The sequence below is a fragment of the Struthio camelus genome, chromosome 1 (assembly GCF_040807025.1).
Source record: "Struthio camelus isolate bStrCam1 chromosome 1, bStrCam1.hap1, whole genome shotgun sequence".
NCBI classification, from domain to species: Eukaryota; Metazoa; Chordata; class Aves; order Struthioniformes; family Struthionidae; genus Struthio; species Struthio camelus.
This window is the reverse complement of record NC_090942.1, coordinates 93,774,216-93,793,291: the sequence shown is the minus strand read 5'-3', so window position 1 is coordinate 93,793,291 and position 19,076 is coordinate 93,774,216. Positions and strand designations below refer to the sequence as shown.

Below are 19,076 nucleotides of genomic sequence, written 5' to 3'. Positions count from 1 at the left end.
ACTACCAAATCAGGGGGATATGGAAACATTTCTTCTAATTCCTGATTGACTGTCTGTTTCATTGTAAAGTCATTCTACATTGTACAGATCTTGAGTAGAGGACAACTACTACAAATAAAATCATGACATTATTTTGGAAAAGGGAGTGAGGGGAAGTTGAAGGGGAAAAATTAAAGATGCAGTCCACAGAAGCTGCAAAAATGCAATGCAGAAACGATGTGGTAGGAATAACTTCAGTAACTTCTGTATTTGTTCCTTCTGTAGACTGGATTGTTCTTGAGTAATTCAAAGCACAGGACTGGGAGGTAGGTGGTCTAGATTTTCTTTATGCATTCCCAGCTGCTTATTGTGTGGCCTGAAAGCTTAACTGTTTTTACAGGGTAAAACAACCCAAAGGTGAAATGAAGAAGGAGCAGCATTCAGAGACAGGAAAGGTGACTTGCGTGGCATGCAGAACTCTGCCTTTTTGCTCCCCAGCTGGCCAGAGCAAGTGGTGTAAAGAATTGGGTGCCCAAGGCAGACGGGAAGCCTATTAAGAGGCTTTGGGCAGACTAGGCCCATCCTCCCTGGGAGGCAAGAGGTCCTTCCTCATTGCAGACCTTTCATTGCCAGGAAAGCGTGCTGCAGCTGCAGGCTACAGGTGGAGGAGGAGATCAAGCCATCCCAAGGCTAGGCTTTGCTGTGCCTAGTGATACGTTCAGCCTTTGTGTGGGAACATGGGCGTCCTAGACGGGAGGCCTTGAAGAGGCTGGTCTTCAACCTGGAGGGGAGTGTATCTGTGTAAGAACAGATGATGGGCGAGGCTGGGTGGAGGAAGACTGTGGCGTGGGAAGGGCTCAACCCTGGGGGGCGCTGTGGGGCTCAGCAAGCAGTGGGCTGGAGCAGGGAGGGGTGCAAGGGATGGGTCTCAGGAAGAGAGGTAGCAGCAGGAAGTCGGGGGGAGCGTGTCTAAAGGCTGAGATGGGGAGGAGGCAAATTTGTAGCGAGAGGCTCGAAGGGTGAATACGGGTCTCGAGAGAATGAGCAGTGGGTCCTGGCTGCAGCAAGAGCTGGATGCCCACGAGGCGCGCGGTTCAGCTTCTGTGCGGGGGAGCTCAGCGACAGCAGGGGTGCAGGCGGGAGATGCTGGGGACCGGGTCTGGAGCGCAGGTGGGCAGGGTCGTGGTGCCGGAGAAGGCAGGTTAGGGGACATGGGGACCGGCCTCGCAAAGGGGATTGGGGTCGCAGAGGGGCTGTGTGAGGCTTGCGGTGGGAGCAGAGGGCGGCCACCTCTGAGGGGGATCCCCGTGCGGGAGGCGCGGGGGCTGCTCCGGGCGGCGGCTCCGCCGGGGCAAGGCGCGGGGCGCCCGCCGCCGCCACAGCCGGTGCGGGCCGGGCCGGGGGCGGTGCGGCCGTAGCCGGGGGGAGGGACGGGGGTGCGGGGAGGGGCGGTGCCGGGCACAGGAAGCGGAAAGCGGCGGCATCAGCGACTGCGGCCGCCGCCGGGGAAGGCGGTGGGGGACGGCGGTGGCGGTGGGTCGGTGCCGGGAGCGGCATGGGGCGGCCGCGGGAGGGAGGTACGTGGTGCGGTGCGGTGCGATTCGGGGGGCTGCGGCGCTGCCGTCCACCGCACCCTCGCCTCCTGCCGTCGGGACTCGCCGCCGCCCTGCTGGGCTGGGGCTGACGCTCCGCTGGGGAGCTCCGCGCCCTGGCCGGGTTGGGGCTGGGGCCGGGGCCGCAGCGGGCTGGTCTCCCTAGCCGGCGGGAGCAGGGGAGGCTGCAGCCTGAAGCGGGGGAGACGGGGGAGCTGTCTTCTGGCCCTCCCGTGCCGGCGGGAGGGGGTCCCCCCGAGCCAACACCCGTGTCCCACGGGGCCTTTGCAGCCCCCGGCCCCGGGGCAGCGACGCTGGCGGGGTGCGGGCTAGGAGCCGGCCGGGGCTTCCTCCGCGCCCGCAGGCTGCGAGCCGAGCGGGGCTGGAGCGGGCGGAGCGGCCGCTTGCGCCTACGGCTGCCCGCTGTGAACGCGGGGCCGGGGGCTGAAAGCCGGGAGGGGCAGCGGTGCCGGCTGCGGCGGAGAGCGCGGCCCCAGCCCCCGACCCCAGCTCCTCCTGCTCAAAGCTTTCCGGGGGTGCCGGGGAGCCGGTTCTCGTCGCCTGGCTGCGGGGGGAGCTGGGCAGGTCTGGGGGAGATCTGGGGCGCCGCTCGGCTCCTGCACACTCGCCCGGGGGCTGGCGGTGGTGGGGCCAGCCTTGGCCGAGGAGCTCTGGCAGCCCTTCACCACGGGGAGCGAAGCTGCTTGGCCATGAGGTTCTGGTTTGATCCTTCGCTCGTTACAACGGAAAGGATCTGAACTTCTCACGAGCAAAACCTTTAAATTCAAGAGAGAACTGTAGGTTTAGCCCCTCACAGTGGGCAGCGATTTCTTTTCCAAGTCTTGTGTTTGAAAAAAACGGTGTGCTACTAAACAAGCCAGCATGAGTGACTTCAGAGTGGTTTGAAGACTCTGCTAATGCATCATTGGCCGAATCATATAAAACAAGCTGCTTTATGTTTCAGCTCATCTGTCTGGGCGGCTAGGGGGTGATGGGGACACGACACACAAGTATACTTTTCTGGTTAGAAGCTGATTTGGTCAGTTGGAATGATATCCAAAATCATGGGCTCACGGGACTGAGTGGTCATTTGTGTTCTGCACATTACAGCATGTGGAGCCTCACATGGCGGGAGATAAATCTGCTCCAAAAACACAGGCTCTAGCACAGTAGCTGCAAGGAGATCCTCCTTTCTCTCTCTTAGCAATATTGGCTTGGGTTGCACAGCTGAACGTTTCTGAGTGTGCCCAATAGAGGGCAAAGCTATTGCATTAGCCATTCAATTTCAGTAACGGCAAACTTTGGTAGCTGTGAAACAACTTTTTTTTTTTATTTAGAAGATTGCTGAGGATGTAAACTAACCTTCTTGTGGCAAAAGCTGAGTTCTTTGACTGCAGGGTCTGTGAAAGCTTAAATGACTTGATGACAGGTTTTTGGTCTACTGAGGCAGACTTAGTAATTCTTTGACTGGTCGAAGTAGTGTTGCTTTGGACCCAGGTTTGTCAACAATCCATTGCTCAGGAGATCATTGCAGCTATAAAGAGTTAAGAAGTTAAGTGACACTGGCTGGAAGAGGAAATTAGGATGTTGCAGAATGTGTTCCATGATACTGTTGCACATGAGCTCATCACTAGAGCATCCTGACACTGAAGAGAAGAGAGAAACTCTCTGAAGTTGCTTCCCCATTGCTGAAGCTATAGTCTTTGAGGAACTTCATTTTGAACGTGCTTGGCTCTTTTCCCCCTCTGGGGTTTGGCTATATAACTGGCTGTAAGTCTGGGGCTTGTATTGGCTCAGTCATCATTTCGCTTGTTAATTTTGAAAAATAAATGGTGAATAGAGTCTTACAGAAAGCCTCCCTTAAAAATGCTCCGTATGAGCTGAAATTTTGGAAGGATTTCCAGCCTGTGTCAGAACCACCCGGGCGAGTACCTTAACGGCCCGTGGTTGTTGGCCAGCAGCTTTGAAAGGAGAGCAGATGCTTGAGCTGTGCTTGGTGGTAGTTATTCTAATATAAACCCCCTTGTGGCTGCTAATAACATTTTGCTTTTAGTTAATATTGGCAGTATTCTTGGTAGCCCTTGTTAGGAATATGTGCAGCTAGGGAGGATTTACTGTAATGGGGAGAGTAGGATACTGTACTGCAGAAATGCTTCCAGTACGACAGCACTGGTCCTAGCAAAACCACATATTGTGTTGTTGTGGTAACCTTCCTTCCACCCACACCTCTGACAACCAAAGCTAAGAGCAACATCAGAAATGTTGCTTTGCTATTGCAGGGCCTGTTTCTTATGTTGTGTGTGTGTGTGTGAGGGGGAACGGGACCTGAGAGGCTGACCTGAGTGGAGAACTGTGCTGTCCAGTTCTGCCAGTGGGAAACAGTAATTGTACAAGGCACAAGTAGCATCATGCTCCTCTATATTTCCTCCTGTTGCTGGAGAATTTGGCAAAAGGAGAAAACAAGTGTTTGTCAAAATGATCTTATAAATATTTAAAAATTTCTCATTAGCCTTTACTGCAGAAATACCATGCCATTCAGGTCACCAAAAAAAAAAATTGCTTCCTCTGTGGTCAGCACTCCTGCCCTTTCTCCTTGCAAAGTGAGAATGGCATTGGCTTTAGAAAGGGTTGATCCCAAGGAGGGGGTTAGATGGAAACTGTGTTGTGGAATCCAGCTGTGTTGTGTACTGAGGTTTGGTCAGGGCCTCTAGACCTGTGTTTTGGGGATTCTTTGTTTGTTTGTTTTTTTAACCCCAAATGGGGAGTGTAATAGAAGAGGTGGAGTGCCCTTAAGGAAGGGGTAGACAATTGGTAGATAAACCTTCTGTAGTTTATAGCATTTAATGTTCTCTCAATATTTAACTGTTATGGCTACAAGTAAACTTTAAAAATAAGATATGAGTACTATTTGCTTGGATAGGCAGACTCTGAAGCAATAGCTCCAAGGCAGATCTTGTCCCAGTCTGTTTCAGTGAGGCTGCAGAGGTTTAAATGTTGGTGTTGATAGCTGTGTTAGCGTGTACTAGAGCACGTGAGACTGCATCACAAAGATCAGACCGGAATATTTTTCTACCATGTTGCATGGCTCTGGGGATAAGAGGTATGCTCGAAGGTCTAGCAACACAGGAAATACATGGATGAGGAAGTATGAGTTCTCACTAATCTAACAGGTTGGTAATTAAGGTATAGTTTGCATTACCGAAGTGAATGCTGGGTGGGCTTTCCAAGATTCGGACAGTGTAGATGTGGTTCTTGGAACAGGCAAAGGACATCCACTGGGGAAGCACTGGGTTGGTAGGTCCTGTGCAGAGAACTTCGCGAGCCGTGGGTCAGCTATGTAACAGGGAGGCAAGAGGCTGAGACTTACTACTGGGAAACACCACTCACTTGAGTATCGATTTTGTTTAGGCCTTTCCTTTGTTGTCAGATAAGACAGCCTCATTACATTTTCACACCTATGTTATTGCATGTTCTAATTAAACATATGAGTGGATTGCTTTGATAAATACAATGACTTTTCTTTTTGAAATATCCGTGTCATGGAGTTATGATTTCCAGCCTGAGAGATGCATAATTCCTGGGGGGTCCATGAACTGCTCTTAAGAGACCTGTGAGAAACAATGAAGAAAAGAGAACTTGCTACAGACTTGAATTTGCTGACTACTGAACATATTTTTAGAATGAGCGGCTTGCAAATTAAGAGCCACCATCATAGAGCAAAAACTTTGGTTTATATATTTCAAAGCCAAAATATGCCATATTTAATGACATGCAAAAATAAATAAAAAGCTTTTGGAAAAAATTATTCCAAAAGCGTATTGGCAATTGAAACTGAAGTCCCTGGCTCTGCAAGTAGATCAACATGGGTGAACTTAGGTGCTTACAGCTCATATTGCTGGACTGGGGCCTACTCGGGAAATTTAGAAGCGAAAAGTTCCTGCTATTATATTGCTCGTAGGTCTTTCTATACAGTTGAATATAGTAATTACATAACTTCTTTTTTTTTTTTTTTTTTTGAAGTGAATAATAGGAATATACTACAGCCGTACCATGTAGCAGAGTTAATGCCACAGCTGAATATTTCTTGGTTGTCTTGCAGTCTCTTTTAAATTATTTTTAGCCTTGAAGCCTAACGCTGTCCCTTAGCATAGCTCTTGGGGTTCTGCATGTTTAATTGGCAAAGCTCTTCACTTCACAAAATGAAGAAAAATTCTTCAGCATGATAACAAGTGGGCCTTCGTTATCCGATAGACAGCTGGTGCTGTTTAACAAATGAAGCCAACAGTGTACTGAACTGAATGTGTGCGCATACTCGCAGACACTTGTGGCTGCTTGTGCTCCAGATGGCACTTTCAAATGTATGCAACTTCATGAACCAACTGGTAAATTAACTCTAATTCATTGCAAATTCTAAACTGGGCAAGATTGAAACTATACTGACAAGGTTTTCTAAGTTGAGCTGCTGTGGAGTTATTTGCCTCAGCTTCACAAAGGAAAATCCATTGGGGAGCCATAGGATATAGTGTTCCTATTTGCGTTTGCCTTCTTTGATTGAAAGATGTAACTTGTTCTTTTAGATTTCTCTTGGGCTTGGAGCCAAATTGTGCTCCCTTGAAGACGATCACAAAGCTAGCTTCATTGCAAATGGGATTGGGCTGCAAGCATGGAAAATAGCAATTCAAAAGCTTTTTTTTTTTTTTTTTTTTTTTTTTGAGATATATGAATCTTTTTATGTGAAAGGAGAGAATTGTAGAGGGTTACGTAGCTGTGTAGAAACTGTAATTACTGCACTCTCTACTGTACCTCAGGGAGGGGCAGCTACATTTCTTCACTACCATGCAGGATGTGGCTACCCTTCTTGCCAGAACAGGGTCCCAAATTTTCCTTTTGGACATCCTTAGCATTATTCCCCATCTAGTAGTTTGCAGTAAGATGAAGTGTGCTTCTGTCATCTGTGAACAAGAGAAAGGCAAAATGTGAGTCCCAGCCCTATTGGGAGCCAAGTGCGCAGTGTACAGTTGCACAATAGGTTGGTTTGAGTGGAGGAGGAATTCCTGTCTGCCCTCTAGCTGTTTGCTTGTGCTGCTGTTCATCATGGTGTTGGTTTGTGTTGTTTGGGGCTGTGCTGTGAACTAGGTCACGGAAAGGATCCGAGACAAAAGCGTGGCAAGGGGGAGAATAGGGATTTTTTTCAGTGGTGCTGTTTGCTCTCTGTGAATTGCATTGACACAACTGAGTGGGGAACTGTGGTGTGGAGGTGGAAGCTATTTACACTGGCCTTCCTGTGAAAGCTGACATATAGTGTAACTGTACCCTCAGACCAGAGGAGCCTTCTTTCACACAGGGCTAAAAGCTCTGCAAACAGACCATGCCTTCAGTGGAGTCCTGTGAGATGCAATGATCCTTTGTGAAACCATTTGAACTAATTAAATTGAATTCTCAATTATTGCTTGTTTGTGGACGGATGAGGCCCTGAATGATCGGCTACTTCTTAATGCTGAATAGTTGTCCCTGTCCAGAGGGGATAGAATAAGGGTGGTGATGATTATTAATTCTGCAGTGGAGGTGTTTAAAAATTGCACTTAGTTTGGATCTAGTTGTGCTAGGTAGGATGCACATGTCAACTTGCCTTCTGTAGCTTTGTTCAGGCTCTAGGGGTGGGATCTACTGGGGTGGTGACCTGTCCAAGAATGGTTTCTGTCTCTCACATCAAAAGGGCTCCAACCAAGAGACTGTTCGGGCTGTTGTTTTTCTTTTGGTCCTCTCCCTACCTCTTCCTCAGCAGTTCAGAAAAATTTTCTGGGGTAAGGCTAGTCCCCTTTCTGCCATAACATAGACAGGAGGTAGTTAACCTACTTGGTTTGGCTATGAGAAGTGCGTGGCTGGACCGTTCTCTCTGCAAGCTGAGCTCCTCTTCCCTTGATTTCCTCGTTTCATCTTGCTCAGGTTGGGAGTGGGATCTAGCTAGCTGCCCGTGCTAAACTTTGCTGGTCAAATCTAGGAAGCCTTGTTGAAGATCAGCCTCAGTTGAACACCAGACAAAGCCAGTGGTCTTCCCCTTTTTCCAGCTCGAGTCGGGCAGACATATTTCTGTTCCCAACAGGCCCGTAGCTGCCTTGGCAGGAAACTATTTAACCATCAGTGTGTCCTGCAGCAGGGGCTGGGAGGTGTTGCAAAGTTCCCACGTTCAATACATTGCTTTTGACTGCAATCCAGCAGCCTTAACGTTTTCTGGGGGCTCTCTTGTTGACTTTTCACAGAGCTGTGTCAAAACCGTTGCTCTTGTTTACAGAGAAAAGGAGAGTTCACATGATCCAGCCTGCCTCGGTGTTCGTGCGTTAGCCTTGCCACGAGCCTGCTTTCTGTGCCTGGTATCCAGCATTGCCTTGCTTCACCCCACCGTAAAATGGGAACTGCACGCCCGTGCATTTTCACAGCAGTTTCTACCTGCTGAAATGTTCTCTCTCCAGAGAAACGTGACCCTGTGTTGCTGGAGATGACAGGGGGCATGAGAAGCTCTCCTCCTAATCTGTGTCGCAACTGATTCTTCTGTCTGGGATTTGGGAAAAAAATTCTGTCCTGTAATTAAAGGAAAAGGCTGGGAACTGGCACTTTTCTCGTGGGTTCCCCCATGCCACAGCGCTGCCATGTGATCGTGGGTGAGCAGTTAACTCTCACGTCAGCGCTGCTCACGTAACTGAGAGCATTCCTGGTTTGTTGTGCCTAATGTCTGTGAGCTCTTGCATGGCCAGGTCCAGTGTGAGTATCATAGTGCTTTATGGGGGTGGGGAGGAGAGGCTTAGCCCCGTTTAGCAGTGAAGGATGGGTGCAGAGGAAGGGATTTACCCTAGGTTGCCTGGCAGGGCAGTAGCAGGGCGGAGAAACTCAGCTTTTCTGAGTCCAAGTGTATTGCTGGAGCCATAAGCCACAGGCTGTGTGTGAACCTAGTGAGTTAATGAGTGTTTCAACATGTGTACCAAACTGGGGGATTTTTGTTCGTGTTATGTTAATGATGACCTATTCCGACCTGTGCTGTGCCTTGGCTCTTTGTTCTACTGTGCCTGTACGGTTTAAATTCATCCTCACTTTCCCTTCCCAAAACCAGGCCTTATGGTTCCACCCTTGTTTCCTTTTCCTAGATTTTTTGCTACCTTTAAGGAGCTCTCTTAAGGCATGATACACTCTTACAGCCTGGGAATTTGTCTACACAAAAGGTCCCCTCCTCTACTTCTCCTTTCAAAGAGCCTTGGCAAGCCCAAGTGCTCAGCAAATACCTGCAGGTCCTGGTGCAAAGGGACCACTTCTCAACGTTGTTACAGGTTGCACCGTGAACCAGGGAACCCTGTGGTGAAAGGATCCAATTCTTTGGCATGGTTTGTATGTGGTAGAGGGCTGTACTCGACTCTACACTTATTTATGAGCTTTTCTGGAGGTGTAAGAGGGGACATCTTTCTGTGTTTATGGCTGGAAAGAACGGTTGGCCAAGTATAAAGCCTGATTTCTCCTGTTGTCCCTTCCTGTGTTAGGGGAGGGAGAGGGTGGAAGGCAGTGGCTGACTGTTTTATTGCAAACAGCTTTGAAAATTGCTGTGAGCAGAAAACAAAGGAGGGATTTAATTTAATTTAAAGCAGCCTTTTCCTTGCTCTCAAACTGCAGTGTAACTGGGCCTTCCATTCCGCTGGTGTTGGTTAGAGGCAGCAATAGTCTGGGTAGGAAACATGTGAGAAAGCTCTTTCATGCCAAACGCTGTGCTGTGCCAATGCAGCTCCATCGATAGCTGCAACCCCTCTGTGTACGCCTCTTTATAGTATGCATTCACCCTCCAAGCTGGTGACTTGATCCCCTCCCTCCTCTCTGTTTCTCTTGTCGCCTAATGCAGAATCTGGATTTGGAAGGGGTCAGTGTCTACCCTTCTGTCCCACGGAGAGTTCCAAGTTTTTGACCTGCAACTATTAGGAATTGTTCTGATGTCTCCCTGTTCCTGTCCCAAAAACAGCGCCTCTCTTTTGCCCTTTACAGTTAGGACTTAGGCTGCTGTTCCAAATGGAGGTACTTTGTAAGAAATGTTGGCCCATATAAACTAGATATGTTCTCTAGTCAGCGTTCCCCAGTGTTATTAGTATGTGTGTATATATAGATATAATTTTTAATAAAATTCAATTCTTCAAGGCCCAAATTAACTTTTGGAGTAAAGGTTGCAAAGGAAGGGAGGTGCTTATAATGCCATTGATTGTATAGTAACTAATGCTTGTTAAAAGGGCACGCCTTGCAGTTATGAAAACAAAGCAGGTTCAGACATGGTGGTCTGATCTGTTCCTGCATTTCTCCTGGGATAGTCATATTCCCCCCTGTGCCTTCCTCCAAGCAGACTATAATGCTCTGGTTCTGATATATTTGGGATGTGCTTTACACAGGTGTAAAGACAGGGGTGGGGAAGTCAAGGCCAGTACTCTTTCTGGGAGTGAATTTCTATATCTAGGCTGCTGAGTCATCTCCAAATCACTGTCTTTTCTAAGTGGCTTGTGCTATTTCTGACTTTTGGATGAATGGACTACATTTGGCAAAACAGAGGTACGTTACCAGCTTATTTAAAGCTCTACAAATGTGCGCATTTTTCTGTAGACCTGAAAGAGGTGCATCAGCCAGGAAGAACTTGTGAACTGGGCGCAGACAGTGTGATGAGTGCTGGTGTGTGGCTGGGGTGAAGAAGTTGAGGGAATTACTGCAGTAGGAATGCTGTCTTGCTTTGCGTAGTGTGTGTTTCCATCCCTGCTTGTCTTTCTCTAGGTCGATGCTGAGGAGTACGGCACCCTCCCTCCCCTCTCCTGTGGTTGGGTTCCTTGTAACTGAAGCTCACTCATTCCCTGAGGACCAGACCTCACTGATGACTGGGAAGCAAAGAGTACCCAGAAAAGCACTTTTACCACGGACTCCACCTCAGGAGCACCAGCAACTCATCCTCTAAGTAACAATCTCTGCCCCTTCTGTGCAGTCCTGATGTCTGCTACCATGGATACAGAATCTACATATTCAGGATATTCCCACTACTCAGGTCACTCCAAAAAAGCCCACAGACAAGGGTAAGAAAAACTTATTCTAAATTACTGGCCGCTCAAAGCGAGGATACCTCCTGTGGAAAAATTTCCAAGTTGGGCTCAAATCCCTGGGGCTACACGGGGGAGATGCAGGAAGAGAGACTTTATGACGAAGGCAGTGAGGAGATCGGAAGCAATTATCCCACTAATTTAGTGGTATTCAACCAGTTACATGTACTCTGGAGTCATATATGGCTGGAAAGATTGGAGAAGAGTCAGCAGAAGGAAAAGATCACTTAACTGTATTGAGCCCGCTCACTTTTAAGAATAGAGTCTCTGAGAAGAAGATATGTCAAGGTTCCCAAACTGACGTTTGTCCCTTTTTCCCTTTCCATGCCATTTCTTTACCATGTAGCAGTAAGGCTTCCTTCCTCTCCTCACCATCCTCCTGGCTGCTCTTTATTGTTTAAATAGAATTTGAGTGGTACTTGAGTCTGCAACGAATCCTTTATCAGGTTTAATTGGATTAGAAGTCAGGCTTTTCCGGACTTGAATAGCAAGTCCTTTTTCTGCATGACTGTTGCAATATTCAATAGCCTGAAAAAAACATCTGATTACTTTGAAACATTATCTTTTTTTTTTCCTTCTCTCTCCTTTATCGTCATTAGCTTTACATGTAGGACTTGTACCGTTTGTGGTCTTTGTAACTTAGAATGAGTTTGTCCAAAGTAACTTTGCATTTCAGAAGCAATTATCCTGTGTAGTTGGAAAAAGAGCTCTTCTGTGAAAAGAAGTCTCTCTGCTTGAAGTCCAATTCTTGAGTAAAGTCTCGTTTGCCTTTTCTCCTTCTCCCTTAAGTCCCCTTCCCCCCCCCCCAAAATATGGGGTGCCATTTGAAGTTTAGAATACAATGTGAAAAGATGCCTTTGAATTTCCCAAAAGAACATTCAAAATCCTAGAGCCTCTGTCATCTGGTGCAAGAAACTGTCAGAAACCGTTTTAAGAGAAGCTGGGATGGTGGCAAGATACTGCTGCTTCCTTTGCTTCCCTCTGCGATACCTGAGGGGTTAGGCTATCCCAACCACCAGGCTGTAGGCTGCTCTGGGCTAGGTTGCTTTCTGCCTCTTCTAAAGCTTGTTTCATCACAGATTGAATCATTATTGATCAAGAGATGGAACAAGCGTGACTCTAGCCTTGCCATACTTGCCATAAATACAGATATTGCAGGTTCCAGGCCCTGTTTCAGAGACTGTCTTTCTGGTAACTTTCTTCTCCTCTTGCTCTGTTTGGAATAAGGAGTCGGGACAGGCACAAATCACCACGAAGCAAAGACGGCAGTCGATCTGAGAAGTCCGTCACTATCCAGGCACCACCTGCAGAACCGCTGCTTGGGAACGATGCCTCTCGGACAGAGGAGGGCCAGGTAAAGAGGGAGCAAAAATGAACATGGAGTGTGGTTTGTGGAACAGGCTGCCTGATGCTACCAGCACATGAGTAGAAAACGTTGCTTTCATGCTAGTAATGAACGATCATGAGTTATTAGTACGCTCTCGTAGAGCTAGAGTGCTGTGGTACCATTTAGAATTAGCCTGGCACAACAAGGTGTGTGTGGGGGGGGATTTTTTGTTTGTTTGGTTGTTTTTTTTTTTGCACTTCTGCTTTTGATATAAAAATACTTATTCATGCATAAAGCCAAGGACTCATTCAGTTTTATGTCATTTCTGCAAGCATTATTTTTGACAGCACCAGTGCTGGTGTGATTACCTTTGGGGCACTAATTTTCCTCTGTCTCCAGAGTGTCATCTGCCAAGCTCTTCAGAAACATCCGTTTCCATCATCTCCCTATGCATTATTCGGGTCAACTCGTTCCCCTGTATATGCACTTGTTTTTAAACAGGATTTGCTCAGGGGTAATAGTGTAAAGCATTAGGAGCAGGGATCCCAACAGGGAAGGGAGGCAAGAAATCTAAAGCAAATGTGAAATAGCTAGGAAGGAAAGCAAACCAAAAGAAAAACCTCACGGTGAAGCTGATGTATTAACAGTAGGTCAAACAAAGGATGGAAGAATGCTATTTTTAGTTTGCATCTAGGATAGATCCAGGACCTGCTCTGTATCTGGAGTTCCAGCAACTGATGGGAAGGTGTATATTTATTTTCAGGGAATGGCTGATGCTGCAAGACAGACTGCAGAATGCAGGATGTTTCAGTGCATCCTGGGTTGGACTTTTAGAATTGTAATTCTTGGTTGTTTGGCTCCTGCTCTGCCCTTTCCAAAAAAAAAAAACCCAACCAAAACAAACAAAAACCACCGCAAAAAACTGTACTGTTTCCAACCAAGATGTATATGGTAGTACTTGTAACAGTATTTATGTGGCAATAGGTGGGCTGATGGGACACCTCTTTTTGGTGTTTTGTAATGAGGTGCTTCATGAATTCCAGCTATTACTTGGAATAGGTCTAAAGATGCTGGTGAATTCATAAGCCCTTCTTGTTTTCATGAAGACCTCCTCAGTGTGAATTTAAAAAAACCAAAGCTTATTATTAGCTGATGCATGAGCCTGATTGTCTTCTACTGAGCAGGCTGCCTTAGATTGGGTCCAATAGCTTTGTACCACTGGAGCTTTAAACTCATGTTTCTATGTAACTGCATGATTTTTTTGCTTGTGCCTCTGAAAATGGGAAGAGCTATTAAAAGAGGTAGACTAGGACTAGGGCTGTGTGGTTTCTTCTCTGCGCTGTAGCCTTAAACTACTGTGGTATTTATGTATCTCTTCTCTCTTCTGCACAGTTATTCATTCCATAAAATAGTGGAAATTATGCAGAGTTATTTCATACATAAACATAAAATACTTGAAATGCTTAGATTCCTTTAGCAGAGACACCAGCAAAAAGGAAAATGTGATATGATTATGCTCCCTTTCAGGACATACTACAATGCAGAAGATATCTCTTCTGGTGCTCTGTTTTGATGAGAAGTGATTTTTAAAAAAAGGGGGGGGAGGAAGAGAGGGGGAAAAAAAAAAACCCTACTAAGATTAATTCAAGATGCTGACTGTGGGTCGGTCTGTCTCAAAGCCCTACTGCTCTAGGCAGGGAGGTATTCATGTCTTAGAGTGCATTAGAAGTTAAATTCCTGGAGTTGTTCAGTGCAGTCATGCTGTCTCTGTCCACTCCTCTCCCAAGGTTTCTTGAAGACTTTTTCCCATGACTCTTTAAAAGAAGTGAATAATGGTTAAAAAGTGCTCTGATAAGCATGCTGCAGCACTGTATGACTGTGGAGCGTCTGGCTTATTTCTAAAGGTATCAAGTCTCATGTTAAAAACGATACCTGTTTCTTTAAAACAACATGCTTGAATCGGCATGTGCAGCTGGGGGAAGATGGAAATCCTGTTAATGACACAGGTGGCAGAAGGATACTCTTGGAAAGGTGGGCAGAAGAACAACATGCGCGCTTGTGAACGAGCGTTTCAGCTACAAAGAGGGTCAGGTGCCGAGGAGCAAAACACATGCTACCTAGAAGCATTTGTACTGTTCAGTTTGTACTTGTGTGAAGTGGCAGGAGTCTTTGCGTGCATGAGTCACTTATTCAACAGTGGTGAGTCAAATCCGTACGTATCAGCCTAAGTCCTTGGCCATGCCAGCACCGGGGAGGAGCAATTTGAAGCATAATGGGGTGGGAGTACTAGCTTGCGGAAGTCCTCTGAAGTCTGCGAGGGTAGAAATCTGACTTTTGGAGAACTTACTATAGTTTGAAGCTTGACTACTTGGCAACTGTATTTCAGGTAGGCTTTTTTGAGGTTGAATGGCTTCTAACAATGTCTTAGACTCTAATACCAGTTCCTTGGTAGTCTAGGATCCCCTAAATCTAAAGCCCCATACCTGTGAATATCATCTTTGAGCACCTGTGAATTGCTGATTTAACTAAACTTTTATTAGAGTATGTCAGCTATTGTGTGCAATGCTCCCATAGAGGAGAGTAAAAGAGAAAAGTGGAGGAACTTGCTGAAAGGGCAATTACTTCTGTACTGATGGAAAAATAATGTATAGACATGTTTCTGATTGTGTAATGATTATGACTAGCTTGAAACACTGAAAGTTTCCCTTCCAGGTGATTCTGTGGTGCACCTGCACCACGGAATTTGTGGGCTGGAAGGGTGCTACTAGCCCTTGCCTTGCACGTGGGAACTGATGATTACTGCAGTTTCCAAGAGTTATGTGACGTTACTCGTTAACCTCTGAGGTAAGAGTGACTAGCCTAGAAAGCTGAGCTGCCTGCTCTGTAGTTACACCTTTCAAGCAGTGCCTAAAGTTTATAGTCACTGGTTTAGGCAAGCTACTGCTGTTCACAAATTTTTGTTAGTTTTCAGGCTTGATGTTGAAGGTAGTGCTTTTGGTTTGGTTTTTTTTTTGTTTGTCTCTCCTGAGACTTGTCTGTCACAGTGTTCCAGGTCTTCTGTTTTTCTTGGCTGAAAAGAGATTGCGACAAACCATCTGACTGTTTCACTCTTGTTTTTTTTTTTTTTTTTTTCTTTTTTTTTATCTCTTCCTCTGTCAGGATGACAACTGGGGTGAGACCACAACAGCAATCACAGGCACCTCCGAGCACAGCATTTCCCAGGAGGACATTGCCAGGATCAGTAAAGATCTGGAGGACAGTGTTGGGTTGGACTGCAAACGTTACCTGGGCTTAACTGTGGCGGCTGTTCTTGGACTCCTTGTCTTCCTCACCCCCATCGCCTTCATTCTGTTACCCCAGATCCTGTGGCGGGATGATCTGGAGCCATGTGGTACTGTCTGTGAGGGATTGTTCATCTCTGTGGCATTTAAACTCCTCATTCTCCTGATTGGGACCTGGGCTCTGTTCTTCCGCCAGCCGAAGGCAGATATACCCAGGGTGTTTGTGTTTCGGGCCCTCTTGTTGGTCCTCATATTTCTGTTTGTGTTTTCCTACTGGCTCTTTTATGGTGTTCGCATTTTGGACTCAAAGGACACCAACTATCAAGGAATAGTGCAGTATGCGGTGTCTCTGGTGGATGCACTACTCTTCATTCACTACCTGGCCATTGTGCTGCTAGAACTACGGCAGCTGCAGCCCACGTTCACTGTCAAGGTAGTTCGGTCAACAGATGGAGAATCACGATATTACAGCTTGGGACACTTGAGGTAGGTGCAAGCCCTTGAAGTCCAGGGGATGTAGATAAATGTGGCTATAAATGTGGTTTTGGTAGCACAAAGCACCAAGCTTTTGTTCCAGTGATATCACTGGTTTCAGAATCTCCTCCCAGAGGAATCCCAGAGTCTCTCAAAAATTACCAAATTGAACCTCTGTCTTTCTGTGAGCATGGGAAAGACCATCCTTGCTTCAGAGGGCTAGCGTGCATTTCTGTAAATGAAAAGAGCTGATGGCACAACTTGAGGCTGGTCACTGGGCTAAGCCTGATGACATCCTTGTTTTAAGTCCTTCTCTGGGCCTCTTGCCCTGTCCCCTTACTGAAGGAAAGGGGAGAGGCTTCGTTATTACCTGACTGAGGGTATCTGTGCTTTTCAGTTGTGTGGGCCAGATGCCAGTTTGAGAGCACCCCTTCAGGCCACGTGGAGCCATTTGTATCACTTTTCAGAGGCTGCTGACAGCAAGCCAGTCCCTTGTGTTCATGTGGCAGGGCTGAAGGAAGTAAGCAGCCCTGTTTGAGAAAGCATTCATCAGTTTACATGCTGTTAACAGCATCTGTTTGTCCTTATTGCCTTGTGCAGCCAAGAATCATGTAAGGGACCTGAATGAATGTCCCTTGAGTCAGATCCAGCATCATCATTTGGATTCTGTGTGAGCCATGAGTGGCTGTTTGAAGCACTTCAGATGTTTGAGCTCTGAAGCCTGCTACTGTGACAGGTAGGGACTACCTTGAAGGACTCGGCCAGATAACTACACAATGGGATCTGAAGGCTGCTTTCAGTGACTGGATGCTCTGTCCTTGTTCTTGAGGCCAGCAGTTGACCGAGTTTTGTGCTGCCATGGAGGAAATAGTGTTTGCTCCTTCTGAAGAAGTTGCCTAGATGCAGCCAGCATTTCCCAGCAGTTTGGTAGGCACTTAGGAATACTGGTTTTAATGAATGCTGGGGCACGTGCAGATGCGGGAAGTTTATTTTTCTTGGCAGCACTGTGATGCTGCTGGTTCAGTTCTGTAGCATGCTGGTATCTTGTTTCTGTCATTGGTATAGATCAGTTTGCTGGCTTAGATGTACCTGGAAGTGATTAGACCTTTGGGAGCTGTGCATTATCTATAAGTATATGACTCATGCATGCCAGCTTCACCCTTCCTGCTGGGGTTAATGCTTTCCTCAACAAAGGTACAGGAAAGGACAGCTGTCTAAAAAGACTCCTTAATTCCTGTGCCTTATGAAGCTGTCTAGAAATCTCCTTAGTTCTTGTGTGCTGTGAAGGTAGCAGTGGAACTCTGTGCACGATTCCCCAGACTGTGTGTGCGCTTGAACATCTGTTCAACTTATCTTGTCCAGACCCCTGTGGCATGCATATCTATTGCAGATGGAGAGATTAGTGTCTGCTGGCTTAAGTGGATGTAGGAACAGTCTCCTGCAACCATTTGCTTAGTAGTGGAATTACTTTGAAGCAGATTTAGTGGTTGACACTCGTGTCTGGGAGTTGACTCCTGGATGTTGCTCCTGGCTTAATGGAAGTACTCATGGTCTTTTGAATAAGCTAGATCTGGACTCTGCTGGATCCTCCTCGTCTGTAAAATGTGAAGGAGAGTCCCTTTTCTGTCGTGGAGGGGACTTCTGCTGACTTACTGAAAGGTCATCTTCAGGGCTTAAAAAAATCACCTAATCTCTGCTGGTTTTCTTGTGAAATAAGAACAAATATGAGACTTTGCTCATGAATTCCTCTGTAGTAAGTGGCAGCCTTTTGGACAAGGAAGGTGGGAAGATGGCTATGTAAGAGTTCCCCTGTGGTAGGGCTTTGTATCTCGAAGTGTGCCAGGGCAGTTGTCATGTAAGTGAATGCTGCACTGAAAGTTCATTATACGTGTGTGTGTGTGTATATACCTATGTGTGCAGGTTTGGCTTGAGAGAGTTTAATGGGTGCTTGGTACTAGATCACAGGTTTGTGTTCAGAGGAATAAGCACCTACTCTTGCCAATGTCTACATACGTGGCTTTAACAGTGTAAGTAATCTTGCCATCTGAGGCAAAGAATTTGTTTAAACCTCTGGAGAATGAAGGCCTAAAGACTCGTAGCACGCGTGATAGGAACAGTGTTCTCGCAAATGTTCTCCTTGCAGCAAGGTATTTGAAATGCCTTGGGTGATGTGAAGGCAGCAAAGAGTTGTTAAATTTAGGGAGAAATTTGAGATGTATGAAAAATTAATAATTTCTCATTTGTTGGCAAGCTGATTGCAATTTTGTTTGGCACATTGAATCCAAACCACGTAGAATGTAGGAGCTTCAGAGTCTTGTGTTACAGGAGGGTCTTATCAAATGTGCCTGGCAATGGTAAACCAGTGTTGCTTTTCCTTAGTTAATGGCAGATGAGTATAACATGTATTGACACATGTTTTGAAGCTCATGGATTGCCTTTTTGTTGTTGTTAGTGTAAAGGTGGAACCGTGTAGATTTGATTAGGGGCCAGATGCCTTCCGACTAAGGGAATGCTCATTTTTCTGCCTCCCTTTTGTTAAAAGCAACAGGGGAGTTATTTGTGTGTAAACCCTAAGAGCTGCTGGTCTTAATACGAGATCTGGCCCTAGTATGATAACACCTTCACTAACTTCTTAGGGTTTATCTCCTTCAACTCATAATCATATGTCTTCAGAAGTTACATAAAACGTTAGAAGGTTACGAATTCGGAACATCTTTGCAGCCTCATTTTTAGCAAAGTCTCCACAAAGGCCTTAATATGCTTGTCCGTGAAATGTCAGCCAGGGTTACGGAGGGCTTGCCTCTGTCTGGTTGGCCCTCTGGCTGAGGCACTGGACTGAAACAGGAGGTCTCTTGGTGAAAAGTGTTGGACAGGAAAAATGTGGAAGTGAGCAAGGACAGCGTGGATTCTTCAGGAAGACTGAAGCAGCCTTGCAGATGTGCTGCAGAGATGGTCATAACTATGAAGGGGTGTATATTCACTACCTGTTGCTGCCTGTGAGCTTTTTCCGTTCACCACAGCATGTGCTTGCCTCACGCCAGTACTTCTAAAGGTGTGTCAGGTAGGTTGCTGACTACTGCTTGACAGGAGAAAGTGTGCTTTAACAGGCATAGAAATCTCACCGTCTCCTAAAATCATCCCAAGCTTCCTCAGCCTTGCCTTTTGTCCTCTTAGAGCTCCCAAATCTCTAAAAGTTTTGGTTCCTGGCTCTCCATGGAGTCCTCCTTCCTCAAAAGCCCAGCGTGCTCCAGAGGCTGGCAGCAAGAAGGCTCTCGGGACGTTTTGTTCGGTGTTACTTGTTGGGCCAGCTCCAGATTTT

General features: G+C 46.7%; 1 protein-coding gene across 3 annotated transcripts in view; it reads left to right on the top strand.

Annotated features, from left to right (window-relative positions):
* Nucleotides 1–914: 914 nt before the first annotated feature.
* The window catches only part of VANGL1 (VANGL planar cell polarity protein 1), a 47,974-nt gene continuing 29,812 nt past the window's right edge, over nucleotides 915–19,076 (top strand). Inside the window, exons 1-4 of one of the 3 annotated variants that reach the window (XM_068958501.1) lie at nucleotides 915–1,149; nucleotides 10,359–10,651; nucleotides 11,903–12,029; nucleotides 15,162–15,769. In XM_068958501.1, coding sequence (XP_068814602.1) covers nucleotides 10,569–10,651; nucleotides 11,903–12,029; nucleotides 15,162–15,769 — 818 coding nt within the window. In that variant the 5' untranslated portion in view covers nucleotides 915–1,149; nucleotides 10,359–10,568. Of the gene's footprint in view, nucleotides 1,150–1,429; nucleotides 1,557–10,358; nucleotides 10,652–11,902; nucleotides 12,030–15,161; nucleotides 15,770–19,076 lie in introns of those variants that run through there. The other 2 variants (XM_068958509.1, XM_068958519.1) reach the window with 2 other exon arrangements.